The sequence below is a fragment of the Notothenia rossii genome, assembly GCF_949606895.1.
Source record: "Notothenia rossii genome assembly, chromosome: 11".
Lineage (NCBI taxonomy): Eukaryota > Metazoa > Chordata > Actinopteri > Perciformes > Nototheniidae > Notothenia > Notothenia rossii.
Window position 1 is genome coordinate 12,070,478 of NC_136910.1, and position 27,909 is coordinate 12,098,386.

Genomic DNA, 27,909 nt, shown 5'->3' on the forward strand with positions numbered 1-27,909 from the left:
TTTGCCTCCACTTGCTGTTCAAATAAATGTTGAAAGAAAAAGTAAATCTGTTTACAGTTCTGTTTCATATGGGTGTTAAGAGATGTATCCATAGATTTAGTCCCTAATTTTGCACTCAAAGTGCACCAGATTGATGCATTTAACTTCAACATTTAAAAAAAAAAAAAAAATGCCCCCGGACTCCCCTAGAGGAGGTGAGGTCCACCACCTGCCCACGCCCCCTGTTAAATTGTCTCACCCACATTGAGGATGCTTTCTACGCCCATGTTTTATTCCATGCGTCAAGTCAGGCAAATTGGGTCCAAATGTTATTGCATCAATGATCTATTAACATTAAAATGAATAAATATATGCTGTAACTATTTTTGCTCTAGGCAACTCAAGGGCTCAGGTAATGTGATTACTATATGAATAATGGTCCAAAATAACATTAAATGCATAGGGTTTTTTGCTAAGTAACATACTTTCGTCGCCGGCCGGCCGATACATGCCGCGCATTAAGTGGGCCTGTCTGTCAATTAATCCCCGGGCCACTTTTTCCTCCCAGTCCGCCCCTGCTTGGAGACAAACCAGTATTTTGTTTCTATTACTTATAAAGTCTCCCTCCATGGAGTGACAATTGATTAAAACCCTGCAGAAGACAAAATAACAAAAGCCCTGCAGCAAATAGCAATTTGAAGAAGTTCATAATGTCCCGCTATTGTTCAGACTGTAAGAGCTGTTGATTAAACTTCGGTCATTTTGAGGCAGTTTATGAGTCTTTCAGCCAATGTTGAATGTTCCTGTCTTGCAATAAGTGGTCTGTTGTCCTTTTTCAGCTTTTTTTTTTTTTTTTTACAAAATAACACAAGTTTGAAGATCCAACAATAGTCGTTTTTTTAGGCATTTACATTTTAACTTTTCATCATTGGAAAAAATACCGCAGGGGTAATTTACCAACTGTCTCTGTCCCATTCAGATGCTCCTGTTCTCCATTATTGCACTTAATGTCTCTCTGGCATGGCTTACTGGGACACTTTAAATGTAATGGAGCCATCATTAACTTTATTAGTTACACCTGTGCATTTCCTATTATCACAGTTCCTTCATTTGGGACTACCTGGCCTTTTTCTGCCACTGAAAGTTGTCTTAATTTACCTTGAAAAGTCAATTAAAAAGCTTAAAACAATTCTCATTTGATATTCTTCTTAATAAATTCCCTTTGAGGTACAGAATACAACGACATTGCAAACTACACCCTCAAAGTTAATCATTGAGTTAAATATTATAGTTGTTATGAGTCTATTGTTTAGCTTTTAACTGTGTCAGGCCATCTTCATCCTTAGCACAACGTGGAATTACAATGACAGACAGAAATCTTAGTGATATTTTTTCTTTTTAGCTATCGAGTGCTTGCTCACTTTTTTACAAATCATTTTCTTCAGTTAATCAGTAGGTAATTATTCTTGGCAAAGGAAATAGGTACTAAAACTTGATTTGATTAAACTCAGGAATCAAATTAAAAGAGGAAACAAAACTAGTTTGACTGCCAAGGTTTAAAGGGGGATGGGATTATTCGACCTGACCTTATTTGTTATAATTTCTAATCGGGCCACCTGTTCAATTACCACCTGTAAAGGTTAACTAAAAATGTTACTACAAAATAATAATCACATCTAAATTTGAGTGTTTCCCAGTTTGTCTTAAGGTAATTCATTATCACAAGATTGACTAGATTACAACATTTGAAAGCAGGTGGTAAAAATAAATTGTGCGTGAGTTGCTCATAATTAAGATGGACTGATAATTCTTCTTAGAAAAATATCACTCGTCACCGGCTTGGTCTTCAATATCAGGGTACATGTATTCATTATCCTTGCAAGAATGGAAGTAGTCATCACTTACAGAGCTGCATGGGACAAAATAGTTCCCGGAACAGTGTCCTTGACATGCCTTAAATACAAGAGAGGGTGTTACAATCACAAGATGCAGAATACCGGTTCAAAGCAGTATTCGATGCTTAGTTCAGATTAGCTAAGGCCTGCGTAAGTAATAAACATGACTATATGACTCATATGTCTATATCCATAGAGGCTGAATCCTCATGTTAATCGTTGTCTCATCAAATGCCTAAAACAGTGTGTCCTGACGCTCTTCTGGGTAATCATCCTGTTACGTACACAGCTACGTAGGGCCTTTGTTATCATGTGCTACTCTGATACTGGAAGAGCACATTCAGTATTTTCCCAACAATTCTTGAAGCTCTTTTCTGTAGCATGTACATTGGATGGATGAAGTGTTTTTTTCACGTTTCCCCATACCTCCACACATCAGTAAATCGGAGCGACCCTACCTGTGGTGACGGCCTTGGCCAGTCGGCGCAGCCTCCTCTGGTGCGTCTTCCCTCGGTAGTGGATCTGGGCCTGGGCGCTGGAGTTCAGCTGTATGTTGCACACCTGGCACATCGTGGCACTGCTGCTGCCCTGACGACGCTCTCTCTTGGCCCTGTGCACTGACGCCAGCTTCCTCTCTTCCTCCTCCTCATCCTCCTCCTCCTCCTCATCCTCCTCCTGACTCCTGGGAGGAGGGCTACTCTCCAGCGGGTCAGGGCTTTTCGGACGCTTCATATCTGGAGAAATACAAATAAAAAAAGGGTATTAATCAAACGTGTTGACATGTGAAATAGAAAAAATACAGCCCCGTTGTGAGGCATTTCAGCAGAATGTTTGTAGTTAAAGTCTCCACAGGGGGGCAACAGAGCAGCGCGGCTCCTTTCAGAGCAGAGGAAAATTGCTCTTTTTCTTCAGTGTGATTCAAACTGCAATTTGATGAGCACCACCATTACAGTGCTTTTTATTTCATTCTACGAAACAGATTTTATAGGCAGAAATAAACATGCTTTTCACTTTATCTACATCCTTTTACCAGAGCGTTCACTGTCAGCATGCACAAATATAATATATGCAATCCCATTAAAGAGCTCAAATTAAGGCCACAGTATATGACATTTTTTAAATAGTACAACCCGACCCTTGGACATGCGTTTAGCTGAAAGGAATTGGCTATCTCTGGCACAGCACTACATCAGAGTATAGTCTGCAGATGAGTATCTTGTTCCAGCTTCTTTCAATTGAACAGATAATAAAAGCCGATTCCCGGGGAACAAAAAGCTACATGTTTCTTTGTGTGAGCACACAGCCTTAATACCTGTAATGGCTGAGCGATTGCGGCACACGTACAGCATAAATCAATCTGCAGTAATAACACGAGCGCTGCTGTGAATGTGGAAATGTCACCCCAAGTCTAACTCAATTCATTGTTTTGGTGCTGCTGTTCATATGATAATGGCATCAATTAAGTCCTCATGGTACTGGACATTTTTTCCTTCCCGCCTCGTGAACGCAACCCCCGCCAAACAGCAAGCAGCACTTGTAAAAAAAAAAAGAAAAGAAATCTTTGCTGTTCTAGAAATTCAATTTCACTGGTGAGAGATGAAAGTGGAAGGGGAATGTGTTCACTGGAATTCATCAGCCTCCGACCAGCAGCAGGGACTTCAAAGGTGTAGCCCATCATCACCGTGATTATTTGAATGATGCCTGCCGGTGGAGAGGAACATGAGTGACTGCTGGTGAGGATGGAGATTGTTTGAGGAGCATTTTAACACAACAAGGTGTATGAAAATAAACAAGCCTGCCTCAGAGAGATTATGTTAAACTATTGTAATTGGAGCAGCGAATATGTTTTGAAATACATGTAAAGCTGACTGGATTATGTATAATTCCTAGTAACATAATTGCAAAATTCTGTTCACCGGCTGCTCTGTATTTTGACTGAAAGTCCAGATTTTCAACCGGCCTTTGCCCAGAGCCTAAATTGATGTCTTCAATTGCAATTCAGTTCATCGACAGATTAATAATCGATTAATGTCGATCTTTTAACAATCAATAAATCATTAGAGTGAGTTTCTGTTCAAAAATAGCAGAACATGCTTTGTTCAGCCTCCAAAGTATGGAGATTTCTGAATTTACTCAATAAATCTTTACCACGTTTTTAAAGAGGACATTTAAAACCTAGTCCATCCAAATATTTAAAACAAAAAGGAACAATTTCAGTTAATCTACTGACTGATTGAGAAACTAATATTTATTTTCTTGGCTGGTACTTTTTGATTTGATTGCTGAACATGTACCAATGAATAAATGTCAACAACTAATTAATTGTATTCCCCAAAACAAGCCCCAGACAAGAATATCCTGCTGTTCATTGTCTGATATTAAAGAACATGTCTCAGTTCTATCAGACTAGGCTGGAGCTCAGACTGATGCTGTATTACCCAAAGTATTTTGTGAGTAAATGGTCTGCTTCACAGACAGTATTGATGTGTAGACCGCAGACAGGGTCAGTCTGAGGGAGGTGTGAGTTAACATACTTTAAGGTGGTTTGCATTGACAAGGTCTCTCCATGCAGGGATAGCATGGATGGTAAAACTACAAGATGTCAGTTTAGTCCTCTTTTGTTATGCAAATGGTCATGTTGTTGAAAACTCATGGAATAAGGACAATTTCATATTCAGACAATGAGTTAGAGAAACTGTGAGACGTGATTCAGCCTGTCAAGAGATGTTCAGGAAATATAACAGATTCATTTCCCGATAAATAAAGCGTTAATCATCTGTTTATCTGTGAGTTTAATTATATGGTTATATATGGTTTTAAATAAATAAATCAAAAATAAATATATCAATTCACTAAATCGTTTTTTTTAAATGTATTATTAAACCAGGACACAGCAAATTGGAAAAAGAGAACTGCATTGTAACAAGTAACCTCATTCAGGTGTAAACATTGGACAAACCTTAATCAGGATTAACTTGAATTCATATTTTAAAGATAACATGTATTGTAATTTCCCTATTTTCACCAATGCAGTGATTTCAGTCAGTGTCAGCCTGAATTCAATCAATTGTGACAAGTATAATATTGTTTTACCGTGCGGCACTGTGAAGCTGCTCCTGTTGCTAAGGTCTGATCATTCACCTTGACGTAGTCTTGGTGTAAACTCTCCATCACACCGGAGCCCCCCCGCCCTGCTCCCCTCATCATCTTTATGTGGTCAGCTGGAGTTGGCACCTGACAGCCTCATTACAAAACTACTTCTCACAGGGTGCCGCTTGGGCAGCAGCTGCTGGTCTCTGCTGGCTCTCTGCTCCACAGCCCCGGCCCTCCTGATGGAGTGGGCCTCCGCCTGCAGCTGGGACCACCAGGCCCTCTGCTACAGAGATGAAGGCCTACGTTTCTGGAGCATTGAAGCATTTTATTTATCCTATATGTTAAGATTTCCTTTTTGCCAGTGTTGCAGATTGTAAAATATTGTGTGTAACTTAACATCCTAAGAAAAGCCCTGTTTAGTTGTGATGAACGCGACTGGAGTGAGATTGTCAAACAGGAATTGATTATTTGTTTCTGTTTATAACAAACTCAGAAAAGCAATAATCTGGACAGAAACCCAGAAATACACCGTTGACTTGCGCTCTCATTACCACTGAAGAGAGAACAAGTTACTGAGTATGTGCCTTGTGTTTTTTTTCTGTCAAGCATTAACAAGAGCAACACATTTGTATGTGTTATTTCATTTTGATCTGCAAGCAAGTTATCACAAAAAGGTTTAAGGTTATTAACACACACAGGTTAAAGCTTCTCACAACATTTAACACTAGCAATATTAGCACAGGGAATTATGCTGAATTGTATGTGTGTCCCAAACAATTATATAACATATACCTATGTTGCAAGGAGAGACTAAATTAAATGAACACTAAATAGTGAAAAACATTGGTCCCATACTGCTAAATTTAAATTGGAAAAAAGAGGTTGTTAGATCATGCAATGTTATTGTATAAACAGTATATTATTATACTAATTCCCATTACTAACTAAATGTGTTTGATGGCCAAGATTTCTATTATGAAGCTACACAAAATAAAAACGTGTTCACTGTATCTTTTCCGCTGTGCCCTCAGTTGATTGATGTGATATGTCACAAGTTTAAATAATATCAATGAAGCATTTTAAAATTGGAATAAATGACAATCTCACACCTAAATTGTATCATTTAAAAGTAAAAATTGTTGTTTGGCATTCAATCCAAGTTATGTTTGTTTATTTGTCACTTTAAGAAAAAAAAACTAATATATTATGTGCAGATGGGACTCTTTTATTTTTTAAATGAAAAAATAAAATTCCCGAGCACAACTGGACTGCTAGAAATAAATTAAACCTCAAAGCAGACTGAATGAGAATAAGAAAAAACAAATTAATGCATGATAAACTATTGAACTACGCTCATTAAAAAGGAGAGCATCTAATTGAGCGTGATATTGAGCAAATTATCATGGGAACTGAACAACTTTAAAAACTCCTACCAGCAGAAGATACACACAAATGTAATTAACAGGGAACTTGTCACTCAAAAACTGAATTCATTTTGCAGTTCCCTAATATCACATTCGAATCATAATTGCTTCCAGAATTTCCTTTTTTTGTCATACAGGAGAGTTTCAAAATTGACTTACTGGTGGTGTAATCCAGGCAGGAGCCATGAGGTCAGTCTACGTACCATGTGGTTTCAGACAAATCCAAAGAAGCTGCCAGCAGTAGGATCGATATTTATCATGGAAGTAGTTTGTTTGTTGAGAAGTTTCCTCATTCAGAAAGCTCTGAGTTCAAAATCAGAAACACAGAACCTTTATCTGTAAACGCAGTATCTGTTGTGCTGGCCTCTTAGTAGCAAAGTATCTGGCCTCAGCAGCTCTTTAAATACCAGCACTCATCAGCCTGTCTGGCTGCTGGTCCACCATCAGGAAACACAAGCCAAGAATATAAAGCAAAGGTCGTAAATGCTGCTCTATGTACTCCCTCTTTCTCTGACCTGATTCCCCTTATGAAGTTGAAATCATAGACAAGTAGCATAAGACAACTTCTTACTGAAATAACTGTTTAAAATCACTAAATATTGTGAAATTACACCCAATTGTTCAAATGTTCATGAGCAAAAACATTAACAGGTTTCCATCAAAGTGTATCAGAGATGTTTGATTTCAATGAGAAAATAGGCAAGATTATAGTGCTATCATCCACTACCATTATTACTTTATTAGTATTATGTTCATTAAAGTAAGCAGAAGTTGGCGCCATCATGTTTACAGGAGAAAAATAGTCAGACTTGATAGGAATATGACATTATTCTTTTCCCAATGCACTCTGTCACATTTTGCTTTAATCGAGACACCAATTCTTTAAAACTCATAAAAAGGATGTTCTGAATTTTGGCGTTTCCACTCGGCTTTTTATGCTCATACTAAAAATGCTCTGAAAAGGAGGCGGATGGGATTTTGCAATATAACAAAAGATATTATCCATAGTATATATTTTTGAGACAGAAATATCTTTCTTAAAGCTATAGCATCTGAAACTATCTGTTTATTGATTTCTCACAACTCTTAAAAGGAGAACATGTCCCAAATATCCAGCGGTATTACAACCAGCCTTTGCATCTTGTTAAAGGATTCCACCTAATGACCAGGCAAACAACACAGCAGATACAATTAGGTTCACCTGCTTGAAGTCTCTTTGTGTGACACTCTACTAACTTTCCCCGCGGCCAACTGCGTGCTCCACATCTTTGCTTTATGATCTGAGACAGCTGCATGGATATGACCTGTCAAATCATAAATTACTCTATCAAGGGCCTCACCATAGACTGTATATATACTCACGAGTGGCTAGAGGTTAATGGACTCCGCATGGGTCCTACATAAATGAGGAATCCTTCACTTTGTTCTTTGACAAGGATATCATTTTTCAAATTCTTTTGAATAGATACGACAAACACTATATCTAATGCAGTTTTAGAGTCCTGTGAAGAAAGAGCGAGGTCACGTATTTGGTAGTGCACATTAGGGCATTACATGGGAAGAGAAAGGGACCTTATCTCAAGGTTGCTTCTCAGCCGCAAAGGGGTTGTCACTTATCATAATTAGCCTCAGGTAGAAGGTGGGCAGAGCTATCATTTGCATTACACGAAGAAACAGATTCCATATGCCAATCAACATGATGAAAAGGTGTTAGCAACATTAGCTATTAGCTTTATGTCTTTATTAGGATCCCCATTAGCACTAGCATGAGCATTGGCTATTCTTCCTGGGGTCCTCACACACTCAAAACATACATACAACAAAATTAAAACAAAACAAAACAGCTCATAATTGCATGCAATTTTGAGTGCTGTATGAAGTGAAAACTAAAATGGTCATCCAATTATCGCCATCCTAAGGCCAAACAAAAGTAAATACAAATAAGTGTATATAATAACATATGCATACATAGCCACAGGCACAGTTCAAATGTACTTTATAATACTTAAATATTTTTTTAGCAACCTTTTGAAATGTAGTTGAGAATTTTCCTGAATGATGTGGACCGGTAAAGAGTTCCAGCTGATCATGGCTCTGTACATGACTGTTTTCTGTCCCATATTTGATTTAGATTTGGGTAATACAAACCTTCCTTCTATTGTAGGGCACAACACACCAATGTGTTTAAGTAAAGCCCAGGCCCCAAGGAAGTGCCCCGATTGGGCCCAAAGATAGGTTTTTCCCTTGACTAACATTGGGAAAGATGTGTGTATATCAGCATATCATCATAAAAGTTGTAAAAGGCACTTTAAGCTGAATCCCTACAGTGCGCATGCTCTGATGGTCCAATGGGGAAGATCAGTGAAAGATCCACGGAAGATCTGGGTATTTTTGTTCCCACGAGTCAGGCCATGTTGGCTTCATGTGCCAGAGTAATTATTATTATTTAATTTTTTTTATTCTTTATTTGGGGTCACATTATATTAAAAGTGCAGTTTTGCAAATCATATCTCTTTAGTGACCCAGAAACGGCAACTTAAGTACAAAACTAAATTAGTCAAATAAAATAAAAACGAAAAAGCAATTTCCAAAACGGGGCTCTCCCTCCAAAGCTTATTTTGTACGCCCACGGAACCGCCTCGCTACCGTGGCTCCAAACTAAAACTACTAGTATATATGTAAACCATTAAACAATACAAAGTCTTTGTGAGAACTGTCATTGAAAGAAACAAGAAGTAGCATACACTCTGGAATCTGGGATGGTGAATAGAGGAACAGTCCAACCAGCAGACAGGCAGCTTTAAAACTGGCAGCCTGATCAACCCGTTTCCTTCAAGCTGCGCTCCCCATCTGTGTGATGTGCTGCCTGCTTTGATGTGCCCTGGTTTCACAACGGGGGCAACTTGTGTGTCACTGAGCTTTGACAAATAAGGGGGGAAAAGCTGTAGCATGGATAGAATAAAAAAACAAGTGATTTGGAATTAAACAGGATTAGATATACTGTATCAGGTGTTCTCCACTGATTTACGCATACAATTGTTGCTCAAAGAGAGCGGAAGAGCTGCTCATTTTGACTTTGGTTCAATTGTGTGGAAAGATCTGGTTCCATTGCATTAATTATATGATAAAAGCACTTGTCATCATGCAGATCATTGTCCTATATCTTCTCAAGAGGACTTAGTACAGAGTGGTAATTCTCTATATATAGCTGAACTTGATTCCCTGCTACTGTATCTATTACACCATAAAGGCTTGGTTCCGAGTAATATTTATTTTGCACACTCTGCCTGTTTGTCTCCATACAATGAAAGCCTTTGAAATCCCAAATAATCACATACAATTACAAGATGGCCTAAGAATATATTTCAGGGAACTAAGTCCTCTGTTTAGACTGACCTTAAAGCGCAAAGAGAGAACAAATTCAACACCCTCCAGGATTTTAATCCACCTGAGCCTGTGAACTTTTGAAGTTCATTCTGGTGTGGGATCTAGGAAACCTCCTGGAACGAGCATGTCTAATCCAGATGTGTTCAGAAAGGGACCTTTATCGTTGATACGCGATGCACCTGTGAATGGGAAGTGTCGACACAAGCATATGCTCTTTTAAAAGATGGCATTGTTCCAGAGGCTTGGCCCAAGATGACTTGTCACGTCTCAACACCTGTCGCCCCCGTTCCATGAAGCAGCAGCAGACGACAGCAGAGAATGTTTCTGGCTTGACATGGAAAACTGGACGCTGGAGAATATGACTAATATTCTTGGCATTTCTATTAATCGCTGCATCAGATCTATATATGAAAGTGATGAGTGTGTCCAGATGTAATACATTCAGTACATTCAGATGAAGATTATTTATTTATTTATTCAAGACACCACATAAAAAACGCCAACACCGACATGTCTCTTCACTCCTGACAGTCGAAACGCATACTGAACAAGCGAGCGGCAGGTGGACTACAATTACAGTTGTGTTGCTGGGCAACCCTGCACACATCTGCCGAAAACATGAATTGGAGGCTTTTTTGACTCAAATTGCAGCTCAATTATGGTGTAATTTGCACAGAGAAGGCAAAGAACCGGACAAAAGAGCCGCATTTTACTGATTGGTGGCTGGAGAAAGGCAGCGATAAATGGATATGAGCGAACTCTGTAAGATGTCAGTGTGACTGCAGATGTATTGATCTCTGAGATGAAACAAGGATACATTCAATTAGAGAATAATACTGTTTCAGTTGTGGAACGTTTCAAATATCCACACCGTTTTTAAGCCAGTTTTCTTCTTGTTACATCTGTGACATTGAAAATATCAAAAAGCAATTACCTGCTAAAGGTAATCAAGTAATAGATGTTAAATAGTCATTAAATAGTTGATTCTGTTCAAATCACAGATTTTTATTTTTAAACTATCTGTCCCTATCCCGACTAGGTGCAGTAAGAAAACAGAAAAGGCAAGCAGTCAGAAGAGGCAACAACAAATCTAAAAAGGGGGGAAAAAAACGAACACGAAAAAGGGAGGGTTTAAGAGTCTGGGATAGACAAATAACACTTCTGGAAGGGGACATGCTGTTAAATTGTAAAGATTATGAAGTGTATTTTTCACTATTTTCTGTAATTTTACAGACAAAGACTTCTACTACTTGCAGCCCTAAAATACAAACAGGGAAGTATTGTATCTGGCTGTTGCTTGGTGTGGCAATGGGGAGTTGGTGAAGTTATACATTGGTAAATAAATTGATTGAATTGCCACCTTGTAAACCCTTTTACAGAACATGTTGTTAGTGGTAGAGTAAAAGATTGTCCGAAGATGTTTCTCTGTGGTGCATTTAGTTTGAGGATGACAAAGAGCTTTTTATTATGAAAGGAGTCCAAGGAGAAGCATGACTCACCGTGAGGGTTCAATAAAGTATAAACACATACAAATGAGACACACGCAGACACGCACAGGTGCATTCAACACATTAACGTTCAAAAACATAGTCAACGCCCCTCTGCAACACACTGGCTCATTATACACACTGCATGTATCATATAGAGACAACTGTGTTGGCATTCATACCCTCAGCATGAGTGCTATTTCGTGAGATCTCTATGACAAGGTCATCTAGAAAATGTTCCACTCATACGTATAATGCAGTGATTCACACTGTTAGGTAAGTGAGTGGGAGCTGTTAAGTGGGAGCATATTTTTAGTTTCTACATTTCCATTGGACTCAACGGAGAACATGGGACATCTACACTGTGTACTGTATGGTTTGGGACACATGAAGGGAGTGACATACACTTTAAAAGACCATGTTGATTATTCTGTAAGCTCTGAAATAATGACTATAGAGGACTGCAGTCTACTTCTGACTAAGTCAATCAGAAAAACGCACTTTAACTGTTTATATGATGCAAAATGGTGATTAAAAAGGTAGTTCTTCTGGTCCGGTGTCGGCTTGAGCTTCAATAATCAGGATACATGTATTTATTATCCTTGCAAGAATGGAAGTAGTCATCACATACAGAGCTGCATGGGACAAATAGTTCCCAAAACAGTGTCCTTCACATTCTTTAAATACAAGACAGGGTGTTATTCATTCACAAGATACATGAATACCGGTTCGAAGCAATATTCAATATTTAGTTCAGATCCGCAATAAATATGAAAGTCATATGTCTATCTCCATAGAGGCTGAATCATCATGCTAATCGTTGGAACATAGCTATCAAATGCCTAAAACAGTGTGTCCTGATGCTCTTCTAGGTAATCATATATCCTGTTACGTACACAGCTACGTAGGGCCTTTGTTATCATGTGCTACTCTGATATATGAAGAGTACATTCAGTATTTTCCCAACAGTTTGTTTTATGCAATCTGGCCGGATTGTTATTATGAAGTTCTGGCAAGGTAAACGGAGCCTACTGTCTATCACCAATGTTTGTTGACAGCCTCACATACTTTTATTACATTATTAGGTCAATGAGCCACATAGCAACGTGATGAAATTTATATCGTGGTTATAAAAAGACTAAATCACCCACTAGTGTCTGACCGACCATTCAAGGTTTACTGCCGAGCCGAGGTGCTGGCAACATAAAGGAGATCACATTTCAGTAGAGGTGATAAGAGGGAAAGAAACTCACCGTTTATTTTTTAGAACCTCTTTTCCTTATTTCAAGTTCAATCTTTAAGAAAAGTTATTAAATAAACCAAAATGTCCTGACTTAAACTTCATGGCAACCCAAGATGCTCAAGAGCCCCAGTAGCATGCTAAATTCATGTGCAAATGAACAACTGAACACACACACACACACACACACACACACACACACACACACACACACACACACACACACACACACACACACACACACACACACACACACACACACACACACACACACACACACACACACACACACACACACACACACACACACACACACACACACCCCCCCCCCCCCTCCCCCTCTGGGGTATCTTGGTCGGGTCCCAACAAATGTCTGGAGGTTTGGCATCCATCTTGTAGACACCTCACAGCAATCAAAAGATAACACACACACAATCCACACACACCCAAACCACTGTGTAGCAGGAGATTAGGCCCACTGTTAAACAAAGAGGGAAGACAGGTTTCTGACATGCCAGCTCTTTAATTAGACCACTGGTATCTGAGGAGCCCCACACACAATAAACAAACACACACAGTTCCTCACAGAAGAGCTAGAGAATCCGCCTCAAGAACAATAAGCAAATAAACAAGCACTAATGCTTAAATGTGCCCCCCCCCACACACACACACCCACCCACCCACCCACCCACCCACACACACACACACACCCCCACCCACACACCCCCACCCCCACCCCCCCACACACACACACACACACACACACACACACACACACACACACACACACACACACACACACAGGTTTTCAATTACTTTCTCTAGCCTCTCTTTCTTCAACGCTGTAATTCCCTCCAGCAGAAAGTGTCTGAAATGTTTTGGTGTGCAGGCTGATCGATTATGATGTTGTGTCTGTAGTGGAAGCTGAAGACAAAATCAGAGAGTCGTTAACAGGACAAAAAGATAATGCACTCATATCTTTCCACTTTATACAGAGAACCTTAAATCCAATGCATCAGTTGTTCCAAGAAAATCAACTGCATGCACAAATAGACAAAGACAAGTTTTATTTTCCTTCCCAAAGGTTTTAAAGATGGTCCTACAGGTGTAAAGGCATTATTGGTTAATCAGGAAGCCCATCTATGTTTTCTCAAGATACAACCATTCTGTGTACTTGCTTATAACTTTTTAAAAGAAAGTGGATTCCTGCATCAAGGAAATATCACATCTTTAAGACATTTTGAGTTTCTGATTCACGCTAGACACACGATAAAGCCACAGTGCCACTCAGACATCAGAATAAATCTGGCTAATAGTAAAACACTATTACACACCAACTATACATACATAGACACACCACATGGTTAGTCTGGTATGGTGAATTTATTTATATCCGTTTGATCCCGACAAGCTGCCTTACATTATGATTGAGAATGATGAGGCTGGCAGCTGCCGTCATGTTTATGTGCAGGATTATGTGATGATTTTCTGTGGCCGCCAGTGACCAAAAACAAAGAGTAAAATGTACCAGCAGAACTGTTTAAAGTAGCAAGTACTTTAAGGAAAATTAATCCCAATGTTGCTTCAAAGTTAAGACCCTGTTCTCTGGAATGGATTCATAAAGATAGCCCAGAAGAAGAACAGAGACAACCTCAGACCTGTGTTTCTGTAATACTAAAGGCTTTATGTTAGGTGTGGTCATTGTAGAGTGAGTGAGTGAGTGTTTGCAAAGACTTACTGAATCACCATACCAATAAATACTATAACTCAAAACAATAAATCACAAAACTCTTTTTTAATTCTCCAAATATCGCAGCTGTTTTCTTAAATGTTATTGCTTCAGTGAAGGGAACTAGAAGGAATCTAATAACTGTATGGGCCGGTATTAAGCACACTATTCATAACCGTAGAAACCCAGTGGTCGAGTCTATTGAGAATAAATCCCTGTCCTTGCACTTCATCTTCTCCGCAGCACAAACCTTGACACATTCACTTAAAAAGGTAGTTCTGTGCTCCACATAAACACTGCTGAGGTAGGCAACAGTCAGGAAGGACCAAATCTAATCTCCTTCCCCCAGGTGGACTCTCTTCAGCTGACGTTTCTTCCTGCACATGGCAAAGCAGAATGACTGTCATATGGAGACAGAAATAAAATAACCCACACAGAATACTTGCACTGGACAATTTTAATTTTGACCAGAGAACTCTTACTTCATTATGGTGTTTAACGTTTGAGGGACCACACTGTGTTAATGCTTGTTTCATATAAAACATCCTACATTGTACACTTTGTATTTCACTCATCATAAGCATACCAAAGTTATATTAGATGTTGTTATAGATGTATTAGTAGCTTTTTGACCGCTTTCTAAGATGCCATTCATTTCCATACATTTCTTTAACTGAAAATCCACTTGCTCAAAAACTTCAGAATGAATTTAATGCTCGTTTGTGTTTTGAATAAAGTATTTCATCACCATGTAGTAACAAAGTTGTGCAGTCAACATTTATTTGTGAGTAAAACAAAAACAGATGTTCAGCGGATTTTCATCCAATGCAGAAATTAAATTATAACTGATTGGAAACCAACAGTCTTTTTAGGAACACAATACATTAAAAATATATCTATGCATTTACTCTCTCAGAAAACTTTCCTTTGAAGCAGATATTTCAAAGACACTCCAATACCACATGGGCCTGACAGGGTAAGATAACAGGATGAGTCTCTGCCATGTTTTTTACCCAGTGACAGCACATTAAGGACAAAAGAATGGACACCTCGTTGTGGATAAAACTCTTGGTTAGCATCCAGCTCTATGATAAAAAAAAAGGAGCAGAGGACATGGGATCAAGCCAAGGACGATGAATGGTGCAGCAGGACTGGAGAGGATGTTGGGAAAACCAAAATGGCATTTAGGTGCTCGAATAAACTGAGATAGTTTAATATATGAGCAAAGATATACAGCCTGAGAGAGAAAATAGACACATATGTTAAAGGGCGGGGGGGGGGGGGGTGAATCAGACTAGGGCAAATAGGAGAACTGGGACGTTGTGTGAGGACATATTTTTGTTTTTCTATCTGGAGGGAGGAAATGCGCTCCAACCAAGGGCAACAGCAATCTTGGGCATCTGTCATAGGCCATCTGGGAAACCCTCCGGCTGCAGGGGGACCAGAGCTAATGTGACCTGTGCATGAATGACAGCAGAGTATGGGACACTGCTTATAGTCACATGCAAACAGAGGAAATGAGGAAAGTGACTTGTTTATCAAAACTTGCATACAATCTGAAGGGTAATTGATGCAAAAAATATGGCACAGCATTCAATACAAAACGTTCTGTTTGTTACACCTGGGGATGAATCAAACAATCCATTAGCTGTTTTGTACAAAATGGGATATAACACATTGAGGTTAGGTTGTTGACCAATATGATTTTGGGAAATAAGCTTGTTCGCTTTTTTGTCACTTGTCTGTCTGGTATTTATGAAGCTACAAGTAGAGTGAAGCTTGGCATAGCATAAAGACTGGAAATAGGGTAAAAGAGTTACTTTGTTTCAACCTGTTAAGAATCAACTTTGAATGAGTCAAGCAAACCTAGATTTTTCCATTTAAATTCCTCGAAGCTATTGTTGAAATTGAAATGAACTTTTTTGTATACAGTAAGGATTTGGAGACAAGAAGGGGAGAAAGTGTTGACATGAGATAAAGCTAGCCTGAATTGTACTGGAAACGTTCAGGCTACAGCGAGCGCTTTCTTAACACAACCCCAAAATTGACACCCAAATTGAAGAGTCGGTGGAAAAATAACAAAGCACGGTCTAATTGTATAGTACTGCATGTGTACACAGTCAGGGCACAAATACAAATAATAATTTTGTATATCTAAACATCCCTAACAAGAAAAGCATAATACTTTTAATAAAATGACACGTCAAATCAATGCTTTAAATTGAATAGATATTGCTAGTTTCAAAGATCGTTCAGGCAGGTTCAGGGGCATTAAATGTGGCGAGGGAGATGATCATAATGACATGGATTAGTTGAGACAACTGGGCTGTTTCTTTTCTGACAGGGAGACGTGGGTTGTGGAAGTCAGCTCTTATCCTCCTCTTTCTCCTTCCACACTCAAAACAAGACGTGACCTACATTCTCTTTTATGGCTTACTGTACATTGCATTTAACAAAAAGGGTTTATTGCATGGATTATGTATCCCGTGCTATCTGATTATGATTCAGATGTATTTACTCTGATAAAATGCATTACAAACATACAAGAATACTAGATGTTTAGAGGACTCATCAGATGCTTCATTATCAATCGAAGATGCTTTTTAAAGGCTGTAAGGAAAGGGCATATTTTTTAGGTCTATGAGTGTTTTATTTGTATATCTCTTGTTGTAGTCAGAGCTAAAAGTTCCCACAGTTGAATGTGCACACTATTCCCCTCGTGCTATCAGCTGTGTTTTAGAGAAGCTCTACATCTCAATGACTTTCACAGGTATCTTCTGGAACAATGTCAAAACAGTTAATCCATTAAGACAAAAATCCAATAGTCAAAAGTAACTGACAAGTTTATAAACAGATCATTTCCCGTAGGGATGTCCCGATCACGTTTTTTTGCTCCCGATCCGATTCCGATCATTGGATTTTGACAATTTGCCGATACCGATTTTTCCCGATCCGATCTTTATGCAATGCATTAAGAGAAAAAAAAGCATTCAAGTTGTCCCTTAAGGTTATTTTTTTATTTAAATTGGATATTCTATCCAACATGGATATAGCTTCTTTCTTTCACAGCAGCATTAGATCAGTTCAGTTGTGCAGCATTGGATCAAAACAAAATAAAGCTTATCAGTACTCGTTAGCTTACTGCTACAATTAGACACTGCGCCCTGCCCACTCTGTTGCCAGATTTGAGAGAAATAAGCAACCAGGTCTATGAAAACAAGCCCCAAAGAAGCAACACATACATGATGTTGTGTAATTTGAAACCAAAACTAAGGCCTCAGGATGACTTTAAGACTTGAACATGGTCATTTTTGTTTTGTAACATTGAATACAACATTTTAAAAAAAGTATTTAAAAAAAAAAGAAATCCCGATCCCCGATTTTTTTCCTCCCGATTCCGATCTTTTGAAAATCACGTGATCGGCTCCGATCCCCGATCACGTGATCGGATCGGGACATCTCTAATTTCCCGTTAATTTCGATATCTAGCTTTTAACTAGTTTGCTGAATGTCTTTTTAGAATTTTTAGGCAGTGGGGTGGTCGAGTTTATTATTACAGTTCAAATTCTGAATATAGCTTTGGCAATGAAAACAACCCATGGAGCGATTTAAGAAATGTTGGCTGAGGTCAATTCAATACACGGACACACAGGCGTGAACACGTGTTTACACATCGAGAGGAGCCGGGGGGCGGAGCAGGGTCAAGCCACTTCCTGCCTGTTTTCTCTTTGGACTTCTTGCTCCTGACAGCTCTGGGATCAGTCTCTGTGTGACACCGATAACACTGCAGCAGGGACTCGTGACATCTCAATCACAGAGACACGCACCATATCTCAATTTGTCTCTCCTCCGCCCTCAAAAAACGATTCTCAGCTTTAGCTTGTATTCTCACTGTTTGTTGAACTACAGCAAAATGCTAAATATGTTTATGTAAAGTGATGGCATGCCAAGTAGAAAATCCTTCCATATGGATGGGAAACATATGCTTTCCATGTTGGGTGATAGCAGGAGGTGGGCGGAGGGGAGCACGGAGGCAGCAATGACTAATGAGGATGACTAAGAGAGGCTTTCTACATGTCATTTGTCTGGCCCATGTCTAGCTTTATCATTCAAAAATATACTTTGTGTGAAGTATGTAGTCTGTTCTGTGTAACTGCTGGCTATTTATATAGATACTGGCATCAAGTGAGCAAAGACAAGCAATTCTTGAAATATATTGGCAATCACAATGGGAGTCAAATCAGAATATTTTGTATCCAAGAGAGATCACTTTTTAACTTTTGTGTATCTCTTGCCTGCCTCATGTTAAAATATTGTCACTGATATATTGAAAACAATATGCAAGTGAAATATCTTAAAAACATTAGGCATCTCAAATAGTTTAAAAGACATGCAAAGTATTGTTTTAGCTGCAAATCGCACGGACCAGGCTGTGCTGTTTTAAAAAATGTTTAAAAGAAAATCACAGCAGATAGCTCTCTACAGTGTGAACACTTTGCTGCATATGAAAGTGGAAATTAAAGTGAGTGAATGTTAAAAAAGGACTTGGTGCACCGGTGAGGGACTCTGAGTTTAGACAATGCAGTGTTACAAAAAGCACTGATTCACTAAGCTAGCGCAATAATTACCATTAACAAAGAGCAGAGTGCTAGACATTAAGGTGGTAACTTCATGGAAGCTTTTATCAGCTGTCGCTAATTCCCTAGCAACAAAACCAATTTCCGGAGTAGTAGCAGTCTCCTGTTTATCATTTCTTCATATCGTTAATTTTAGCATAGAGACATAATAGTCTTTGTCGGTTAAAATAATCTAAAGCTAATTGACTTTTTTTTCAATGCTCCGAAGTAGTTATAAAAAAGAAATCAGCTTTTTAAGGTTTAAGGAAAGGAGCCTAGCTTCAGTCACTTATCCCAAAATGATATCAGCAAAGATAAATGGGTTTACTAACTTCTAAAAACTTTAAACAATGTATACAGACCCAAAGACCCAGAGACCCCGTGGCCGCAGACATCGGTAGTAATTTTGCTTCTAATGTGTGTTATTACTTTGATTCTTAGCTACCTGCGTTAGTAATTATCCAGCCAGACTTTGAAATGAGTTGCTTTTCAATTCAATGAGAATTTCCAAGGCATCTAATCACATGAATAAACTCAATGGTGTTTTATTTCTGGAGCGAATCATCCCAACGCTGACAGATGACTGCAGATAAGATGGTGGCTCGGTCTCGCTCCCCTCCATCCATCCTCCAAGTGCTTATCAGCACTGACTCGTATTGGAAACCTGACAGGCTAAATTGGATTGACTTTTAATTAGGTAGCACTCCCTAGGTAAAATGGGTTTAATTGCCTGAATTATCTCAGCGGTTCCTTAAGGTGGTTGGGCAATGAGAAGCACTAGATGGATTTTTTAACAAATAAACCAGCCTGACTGCCAGGTAATTCAATCAAACTGTTATCACCCTCGAACAAAATTAAATACAGTTAATGCTGGCAAGCATTATCTGACATGATCTTTTGTGTTAAGGTATTACACTGTATAGGATGTACTATCAGATCAACTTAATCAGATGATAATATGTCATTTTTGAGTTCATAACTCGTATCTGCTGTCCCCAAGTGGCTAAAAAGAGTATGTTGCTGCTGTTTATAAATCACATTTTTTATACTCCCCACTTTCTTCCAACTCTCTGTGGAAAACACTACTTGATTCGATAGTGTAAAGTAAGTCTTTTGGACAGTTTCTGCAAAAACACTGAACAAAAACAATGACGAAGTATTTCTGCAATATAAGACAATATGCAACTCTCAGCAGCTGTTGCCCTGAAACGTTCATCTATCACCCGAGTTAAATTCTCAACAGGGAATGTACTGTAGTAGAATGAGCCTTCACTCAAAATATATAAAGAAAACATTCCCTAAAAAGGTAGAAATTGTGACAAAAATCATCAGACTTTGTTACCCAATAGGGCCTTAAAATAATGAACATATGAGTGATTCTTGAGATGTATTAAAAAACAACAACATTTGAGTCGTATGACTGATGATCTTAGCTTGTGATGGAGCATAACAGTCCGGAGGCTTCAACCTCAGCTTGCTGTGATTGAGTCTGAGAAAGGCGGCACTACGGGCAGCAGAGCCATAATGGCTCCTTCAATTAACGACCCTTTCATTTGGCCTGCTTGACTGGTCTTTTGTGTTTAGTAGCAATGGCCATTAGAGAGAATGTAACACACCATTTAACGCAAGAACAAAGAGCAAAATCATTTTATGAAAAGAGACCGCATGACAAATCTGGAGCGAAGCAAAGCTGTTCAATCGGAGGACAACTGAGGAGGTTGAAAATGGTTTGAAAATGGCCAGGGTGCTGTTTGTCTCTGTAAAAGTCGGACTTGATTGTCGTCAGCTGTATTATGTCTCCCCCATATCGTTTTTCTGTTGGGTTCGCTGCTATATGTAGGCCTGACAACCGCTAACATGTTTTTACTCTCAGCAAAACGAGGGTGTCCTATGCATTTCTTCAAAGAAATTAATTCGGATTTTACTGGATGATGTCTATAATCTTTTGGCGATTAGCGAACAACATACACTGCAGAAACCTGTTTAAATGATTGTCCCCTCTGGACGATGGCAAGCTGTAAATAGGTGAAAAATATTCATAGAGAAAAGAAAACCTCATCTGCTGCAAAAAGAACATCAAGGTGCCCCTTCTGAGTTGTTTTACATGTTCAGTGCTAGCAGTTACCAGGGTTTTGTTTTAAGCAAGAAATCATGGGACACAAACACTGGCGGTTCATAGATGGTAGATACAAAATCAAGCTAAATCATCTAAATATACGGAATTCTCTTTCTTAGGAATTCTGCTTTTCCCATTCTAAAGGACATTTTAAAGTCATGCATCCTCACTATCACACAAGTATGTTAATGTGCATGCACAAGCAACACACACATATGTGGGCGGGCGTACACACACACACACACACACACACACACACACACACACACACACACACACACACACACACACACACACACACACACACACACACACACACACACACACACACACACACACACACACACACACACACACACACACACACACACACACACACACACACACACACACACACACACACACGTTGAATCTCCACCTGCAATGCAGCCACAGGGGAATGGAGAGGTAATGGACCGTACGGAAATGCAACTTCCCACACAGCCCTGAAGGAGTCTGCCGGCCCTCTGTCCGTATGATGGAGACTCAAAGAGCGACTATCCATCATGGCTGCCAGTTCACACACAAGAGACAGAGTGGGCGTCCACCTATTAGCCAACGTAAACCCCAATGTGCAGAAGTATTTATGCAGTAAATGCAGGTGATATGTGATATGCAAAATACCATTGGGTGTTACTAACCTAACCGCCCGGCATTTTGAAAAATACTGGGACGGTGAAATCAAGGGAAGCTGTGCTATTTGTATAAATCAGTGTATCCTTTGCACCTTGACACTATTGAAAGACATAAAACAAGGCCAGAAGAGAAGAAGAGCTTATGAGAAAGAGGAGTCAGTGTGTGTCTCTTTACTACGTATTTTTGAACATGCCTCTACCCATATAAGATTTGTATTCATCCTGCACTTTAACTGTCACGTTGTACATATTTGTTCTAATATGTTCTTCATAAAAGCCATATTTTCTATTCTATACTTCGGTTCTCGACCTTCTACCTTCCTTATAGTTGTATGTTCATTCTCATGCTCATAATATGTTTATTGTACTTAAAACACAGAGCACATTCCTTGTAAGTGAAAATCTTTATGCAATAAACCTCTTTCAAATTCAGATTAAGCTTGTGACTTAGAAAGAGGATGAACAGTTCAGCAGCAAGGAAAACCCTTCCATGATTTTCCAAAAATGTAAACCAGGCCTATCCTGCTGAGAAAATGATTGATGCTGTGAATGATATCTGAGCTTTGAAAAGACTCGTCGGTGTAATTAAACATTTAACTCAGTCTTAAAAACCGAAAGCCACTTTCTCTGTAGTTTTCTCGTGAGCCAGTAGTGACCCACTTGTGTTGTCATTACATGTTTTTTTATTCATCTTTTGGGGGGGTTTTGACATTTTTGCAGCACCTTGAAGGACAGTTTGTCCACCCTTGACTCCAGCTGACTGACATTTGTTGGGGGGAGGGTGGTCAGCAGAGCGTCAGGGGGCAGCCAAATAAAGATCACAGTTATCAGTCCAGAGGCAGGTTCAAGCTGCCACTGTGCGAAGGGGTCGTCTGACTTGTAATGACACAACCAGAGAGCCATTACATCTTTAATGGGAGACATAAGCAGAAATCCATTTCAGTGTGTCCGAGGGGAGTCTGGGGAAGAGCAATCTGTTGGGGGTCTGTTGTGATAAGCTGCACATTAACTGTTGGAAGCTTCGTCTGAGGGTGACCCTGGTATATATTTACACTGACAGTGCATTTGAAATTATTATTGATGGTGGAGTATTTTTGGGCCAAATTACTAACACAGAATGAAGACAGAAGTGTTTGTCTGAACATTTGTTGTCTTAATTCTCCCTTTATCTGTGTTACTATTGGACATCTGCAAAGGGAAATGTTTGCTGACAACACAGGCAGGGGGTGCAACAAAAACAATTTGGGCAGAACATGGCTGCTACAAAAGCACTGCGCTGAATAATATTAAAACTACCAGAGAAAAAGCAAGAAATCTATGTATTATGGAGGCCTAAATCGGTTTAGATTAAACCGATTATCAATATAGCGCTACCGAAGGTAAGTCAATATGTGAAACATGTTTCCGCCTACAAATGACATTTTGTTACATGAGCATTAATGAAAATGAAAGGGAGATGACGCCTGTGATACCTCCAACAGACTGAGGTGACTATGGGAAACAGGATGTGCCCTGACTGAAGACGTTTGGTCCTATAGATGCCACGGAGCAGGTGGTGCCCATCTGCCCATGAAAGAGGCTGGAGACCTGCTATAAGCAATATCTGTAGAGGAGGTAAACACTTCAACCACAATGAAGTGTTTCTAATGCACTGCTGATCTTCCAATATGGCCCTGAATGCAGCTCCTCCTCATCCTGGAAAACACCACAGTCACAAAGCGACACTGAAGCATCCTACCAAAGATTAAACTAACAAAGATTAAACAAACATAATATAGATTTTATTTTTGCCAAAAGAGGCAAGTCACTGTAACCTCAGGCTTTCAAGCATGACTGGAAACAAATGTTTAGCAATGGCAACTTGGATTCACACTTATTAAGGCTCTAAGTAAATATTGAGCAGCTTTACATAATTTATAATTTTGCCAGAAATAATATTTAACCGGCTTTGTTCAAGTCCATGACAATGATATTTCAGTGTGATATCTATTATCTATCTATTGTTGTAAGTATTATCTTTTTATATTAGGTACAGACATGAAGTGGTTTTTCAACTAAGGTCTCTGGTTTGTGTTGGATAATGAATAATTACCGTTTATCCACAGAGCAAATTAAGAGTTGTTTACACTGACTCTAACATGATGGGTTTATTTTGAAATGCGCATTTGACCGAGTCATTTTACAACCTTAATAATATTCTCTTCTTGTATACATTATTTTATATATCTGAACGGTCTTATTTCATTTGGTTATTTTGTTTTTGGTTTTCATTGTTCATGATTTAAATAGAAGTTTATAACAGAGACAAATTAAACTTGACAGCGTATTAGATCAGTATTAAATCCGAGCACAGCGTTCATTTATTCAAAACATATATTTCTATAGGGAACTTTGTGAGATGTTCGTATATTTCAACACATTAAACTTGACTACTTATCCTTTCTGATAGCACTACAATATATGATAATGTTTCAAATTAGCATTCAATAATGTCGCTAAGTGCGGCAGAGATAATAGGATTACCATACTTTACCCTTTTAGTTCCATATAGTATTTTTCTCATGGGGTTTGAATGTTTTGTGTTAGGTTTTTTATTTCATAGTTTAATTGCATTTTATCTCGCCAACTATCCAGAGGCTCATCAGATAGAGAAAAATAGGTGTGCATAATTCATTAGTCAAACTTGAATAATTTCAGTGAAATATTATTAACACACACATCACTTTTAGTATTTTTGAGTGACAATTGAAAATCTCCTTAATGTTTAAACAATAAACAGATCTGAGTGATAAACTAAAGGCTCAAGCTTGACGAGTCTGTAGATCTTCACTCGTCATGCCAAAGACCAAAAGTAATATTCTTCACACGTCAACAAAAAGGGTTTTGTAGGTTATTGTTCAATCCCTGGTGGACTTTATCAGCAGGAGCCATGAGTCCATTGTCAGCGAAGCGCTGGAGCTCAAGCTGCTCCGGTCCCAATCTCGTTCCACATGATTATTCTCAATTTCACAGCCGATGGTTTTTACTGAGACAGACGGCGATGGCCAAATGCCAAAGTACAGAGGACACTGCTCTGAGGTGGGAGGGAAAGTTAGGGTGGGAGGGGGGAGATAGGCTGGTCACTCAACTTCATCACCACTGTTTGGAGAAGTAATCTGTGAATGGGACCTAGCCATGTGCAGGGATGAGATGTGTGCTATATATGGGGTCTAAGATTATAAACCCTGATTCATGTGAGGGTAAACGCTGGCTCTGCTTGAAGAAACAAGGGCCTGGCCACACATCACAAAGCAAAGATCAATGTTTGGATTTCTCATATCATTCCAGAGGTGGCTGAAGATGGTTAGAGTGGCCTATCCACCCATCATATCTCAGAGATTAACTGTGCACTGTAGGGAATATAAAGTAGATCCCACATTCACCGTCCTGCAGCTGAATTATCACAAGCGTAGTAATCCTGCCGCAGAAAATAGTCCCAAACGAATACACAATTTGCTGTGAGATGTTTAAATAATATGTAGCTTTATTTGGTATATTTAGTTTATTCCTGGTTAAGCAGCAAAGACAGGCCTATGTAGGAGCACATTTGTTTTTATTGGCTTTCACTGTAATTCATTATCATTAGATTTTATTATTGCACGTTTTGCAGGGTTTTTGAAAACGGTTGTCCATTACTTTTCTTGTTTATTTGATTTCAGCACTATGCACTCCATATTTGCATTTGCCTGCCATGTCACAAACCAGACTTATGAATCCATTGACCCCCATTGTGAATATTAAGCTATGTGTGCAGGGGACAGGATATGTCGGCTTATTTTTAGGCAGCTCGTGTCCTCCAGTACTCCCTAACAAACCTTTAAGAATATTTTTCGTTCACAGAGCTCTGGGTGGCCTTGAACCACAATTTGTTATACCCACTCAGAAGCTAACCAGACCTCTCACATCATTTTGCACTGCTCTGGTGAAAGTGAGGTTTCTCACTGTCACAGACAAACAAAATGGTCTCATTGTCAGTCATTTGTTTAAAACGAGCCCCAAAACAATGACCTATTGCCTTTCAATTAAAGCCGTTAGCAGTCTGGTTCCTCAACATGTTTAATGTAAAGTGTATGTAGTAGAATGAGTTCATCTTATGTTTAAAATATTCTATATCAAAACCGGCTTAGCCTTTTTTAGGAGACTCATTTTGTGAATTTGAGTCATCATGCTGCTTGGAGAGTGTAAGTGTGTCCCAGCTGTGAACACACCTACAGCAAAACACCACCAGAATCACACAAGGTACGACAAAAACAGGACTCTCCCCACATCACACAGGAGCAGTGCTAGTGAAAATTACAGCATCACTCTGGAGAGTGGGCAGTAGGAGGTGCGGGATTTGATGAATCAAGGACCTTTTGTTCACAGTGAAAATGACTGCTCGCATGCAGTGGGAAAGAACATCTCTGCGGCGGTGCTTGGCAGGCGGGAAGGCGGGCGTCATTTGCAGCCATTTAGGTTTGAAACTGACGCAGAGGGGGACGAAGGAGAGCAAGGTCATCTAAAGAGGATGAAGAAGATGATGATGTGGCCAACGCTTGGTGTTTAAGTGGGTATACTCGGCTCAAATTGAGTAGCAGCTGAGTAAGCCATGGCAACACTCAGTAAGGACAGTGAAAGACCGCAGGAAAAAACACAAATGAGCTGAAATGTGAGCAACAAGGCTGACTCACAATGTGTTTCAACACATTGAATGATATATAATTCACACCTGAAAGGATTCTGTAACCACTTGCAAAGTCAAATAAGTGATTCAATCATTATTTTTTGTAAAATATTAAATAAAAATCTCTCAATTGTCAGTATTTACTGTTTTACTTTTTGGCCTGAAGAAACCAACATTACACATGTTTTATCTTGGGCCTTTTTGATTGTTTTCAGATCATAATATAAATGCATGCATCAAGAGCATAACCACTAATAACCAAGTTCACTCCTTTTCTTCTCCCAAGGACATAACAAGACATTATAAGCAGTTTTCATTTTTTTCCAATACTAACAGTTAGTATTTTTCTATTCAGTCCAGGTGTATAGATGGAGGAATAAAACCCCCACACATACAACAGTCCCCCTCAATAAATCCTATAGAAAAAAGTTGTAAAGGTCTAAAGATGATGAACATAAGCATCACAGGCACACATACACACAAACGAACACACACGTACCAGTGTGAAAATGTGCATAGGAGCACAACACATTCACAACTTTACTTTGTGGGTATATAGTGTAAGATCCTTGTAGTCCAAGGTTTAGATAATGACTCAATTCATTAACCTGCTCACCTCACATTTGACCTCCATCCACTGAAAGATAACTAGTATGAACCATGATAAATACAAAAAAACGTATCAAACATAATGTTTATTATACTCTAGAGTTAAGTAAAGATAACAAATGTGAAAGCTGAAATTAAATTGAAAGCTCAATTTAAAAGAAAGGGTAACATGTTTGCATTCTGGCCAGTCTTGCTCAAACATTCACAGCCCTACAACAAGTTGGTTCAAAAACTACAACATAACCACATTATTTTTAAAGGCAGCAACAGCTTCATCGTAACAAAAGAGGGTAAATGTGTTCATTTAAGAAAAGTAAAACACCTGCACTGTTGTCCCTCGAGTAGCGTTACAAACACAACTAATAGTGTATTTGCTGGTTTGTGACAGCTTCGGACAAAACAATTCATCTTTACCTCATGAAAAAATACTCACATTAGGTGGAAACATTTGTAAAACATTAAGTGGACAGACTGGAGCGTCTTCATGCGTGTAAAATGACTCACACACAGGGAAACCGCCTCGACATGTGGGAATTAAAAGCGTTTTCCTACCTGTGTGTTTCACTGCTGCTCCGTTGCTGATGTCCATTTTCAGGTGTCACTGATTACAGAGCGAGCTCAGCTGCAGGCTTTTCAGTCCTGTGAGCAATCCGAGATAAACCACGCGGATAATGTGCGCGCGCTGTGCCACTGCCGCCTGCGCGACTGAGATACCAAAACGTTGCGCGAGAACGAGAGAGAGGGAGAGGACAAATTAAAGCAGTCCGTAAGAGAAAACAGAGGAACCACCATTCCATTGGTGTAAAGTAACTAAGTACTTAATTACTTTACTCAATTCAAATTTTGAGAGATTATTATTTTTGTGCTACTTTGAACGTACCCCACTACAATTCAGAGGTAAATCCTGTACTTCTACCCAATTAAATGTATTTAATATCTTTAGTAACTTTGCAGATTT

At 39.1% G+C, this 27,909-nt stretch overlaps 1 protein-coding gene across 3 annotated transcripts in view; it reads right to left on the reverse strand.

The window, feature by feature from the left end:
- The window catches only part of LOC307023817 (zinc finger protein 385C-like), a 61,938-nt gene extending 34,309 nt beyond the window's left edge, over positions 1-27,629 (reverse strand). For 2 of the 3 annotated variants that reach the window (XM_079657396.1, XM_079657394.1), the window contains exons 1-2: positions 27,504-27,629; positions 2,333-2,608 (exon numbers count right to left, since the gene is read on the reverse strand). In XM_079657396.1, the coding sequence (XP_079513522.1) occupies positions 2,333-2,608; positions 27,504-27,540 (313 nt within the window). In that variant the 5' untranslated portion in view covers positions 27,541-27,629. Of the gene's footprint in view, positions 1-2,332; positions 2,609-27,384; positions 27,464-27,503 lie in introns of those variants that run through there. The other variant, XM_079657395.1, reaches the window with a different exon arrangement.
- Positions 27,630-27,909: the final 280 nt, after the last annotated feature.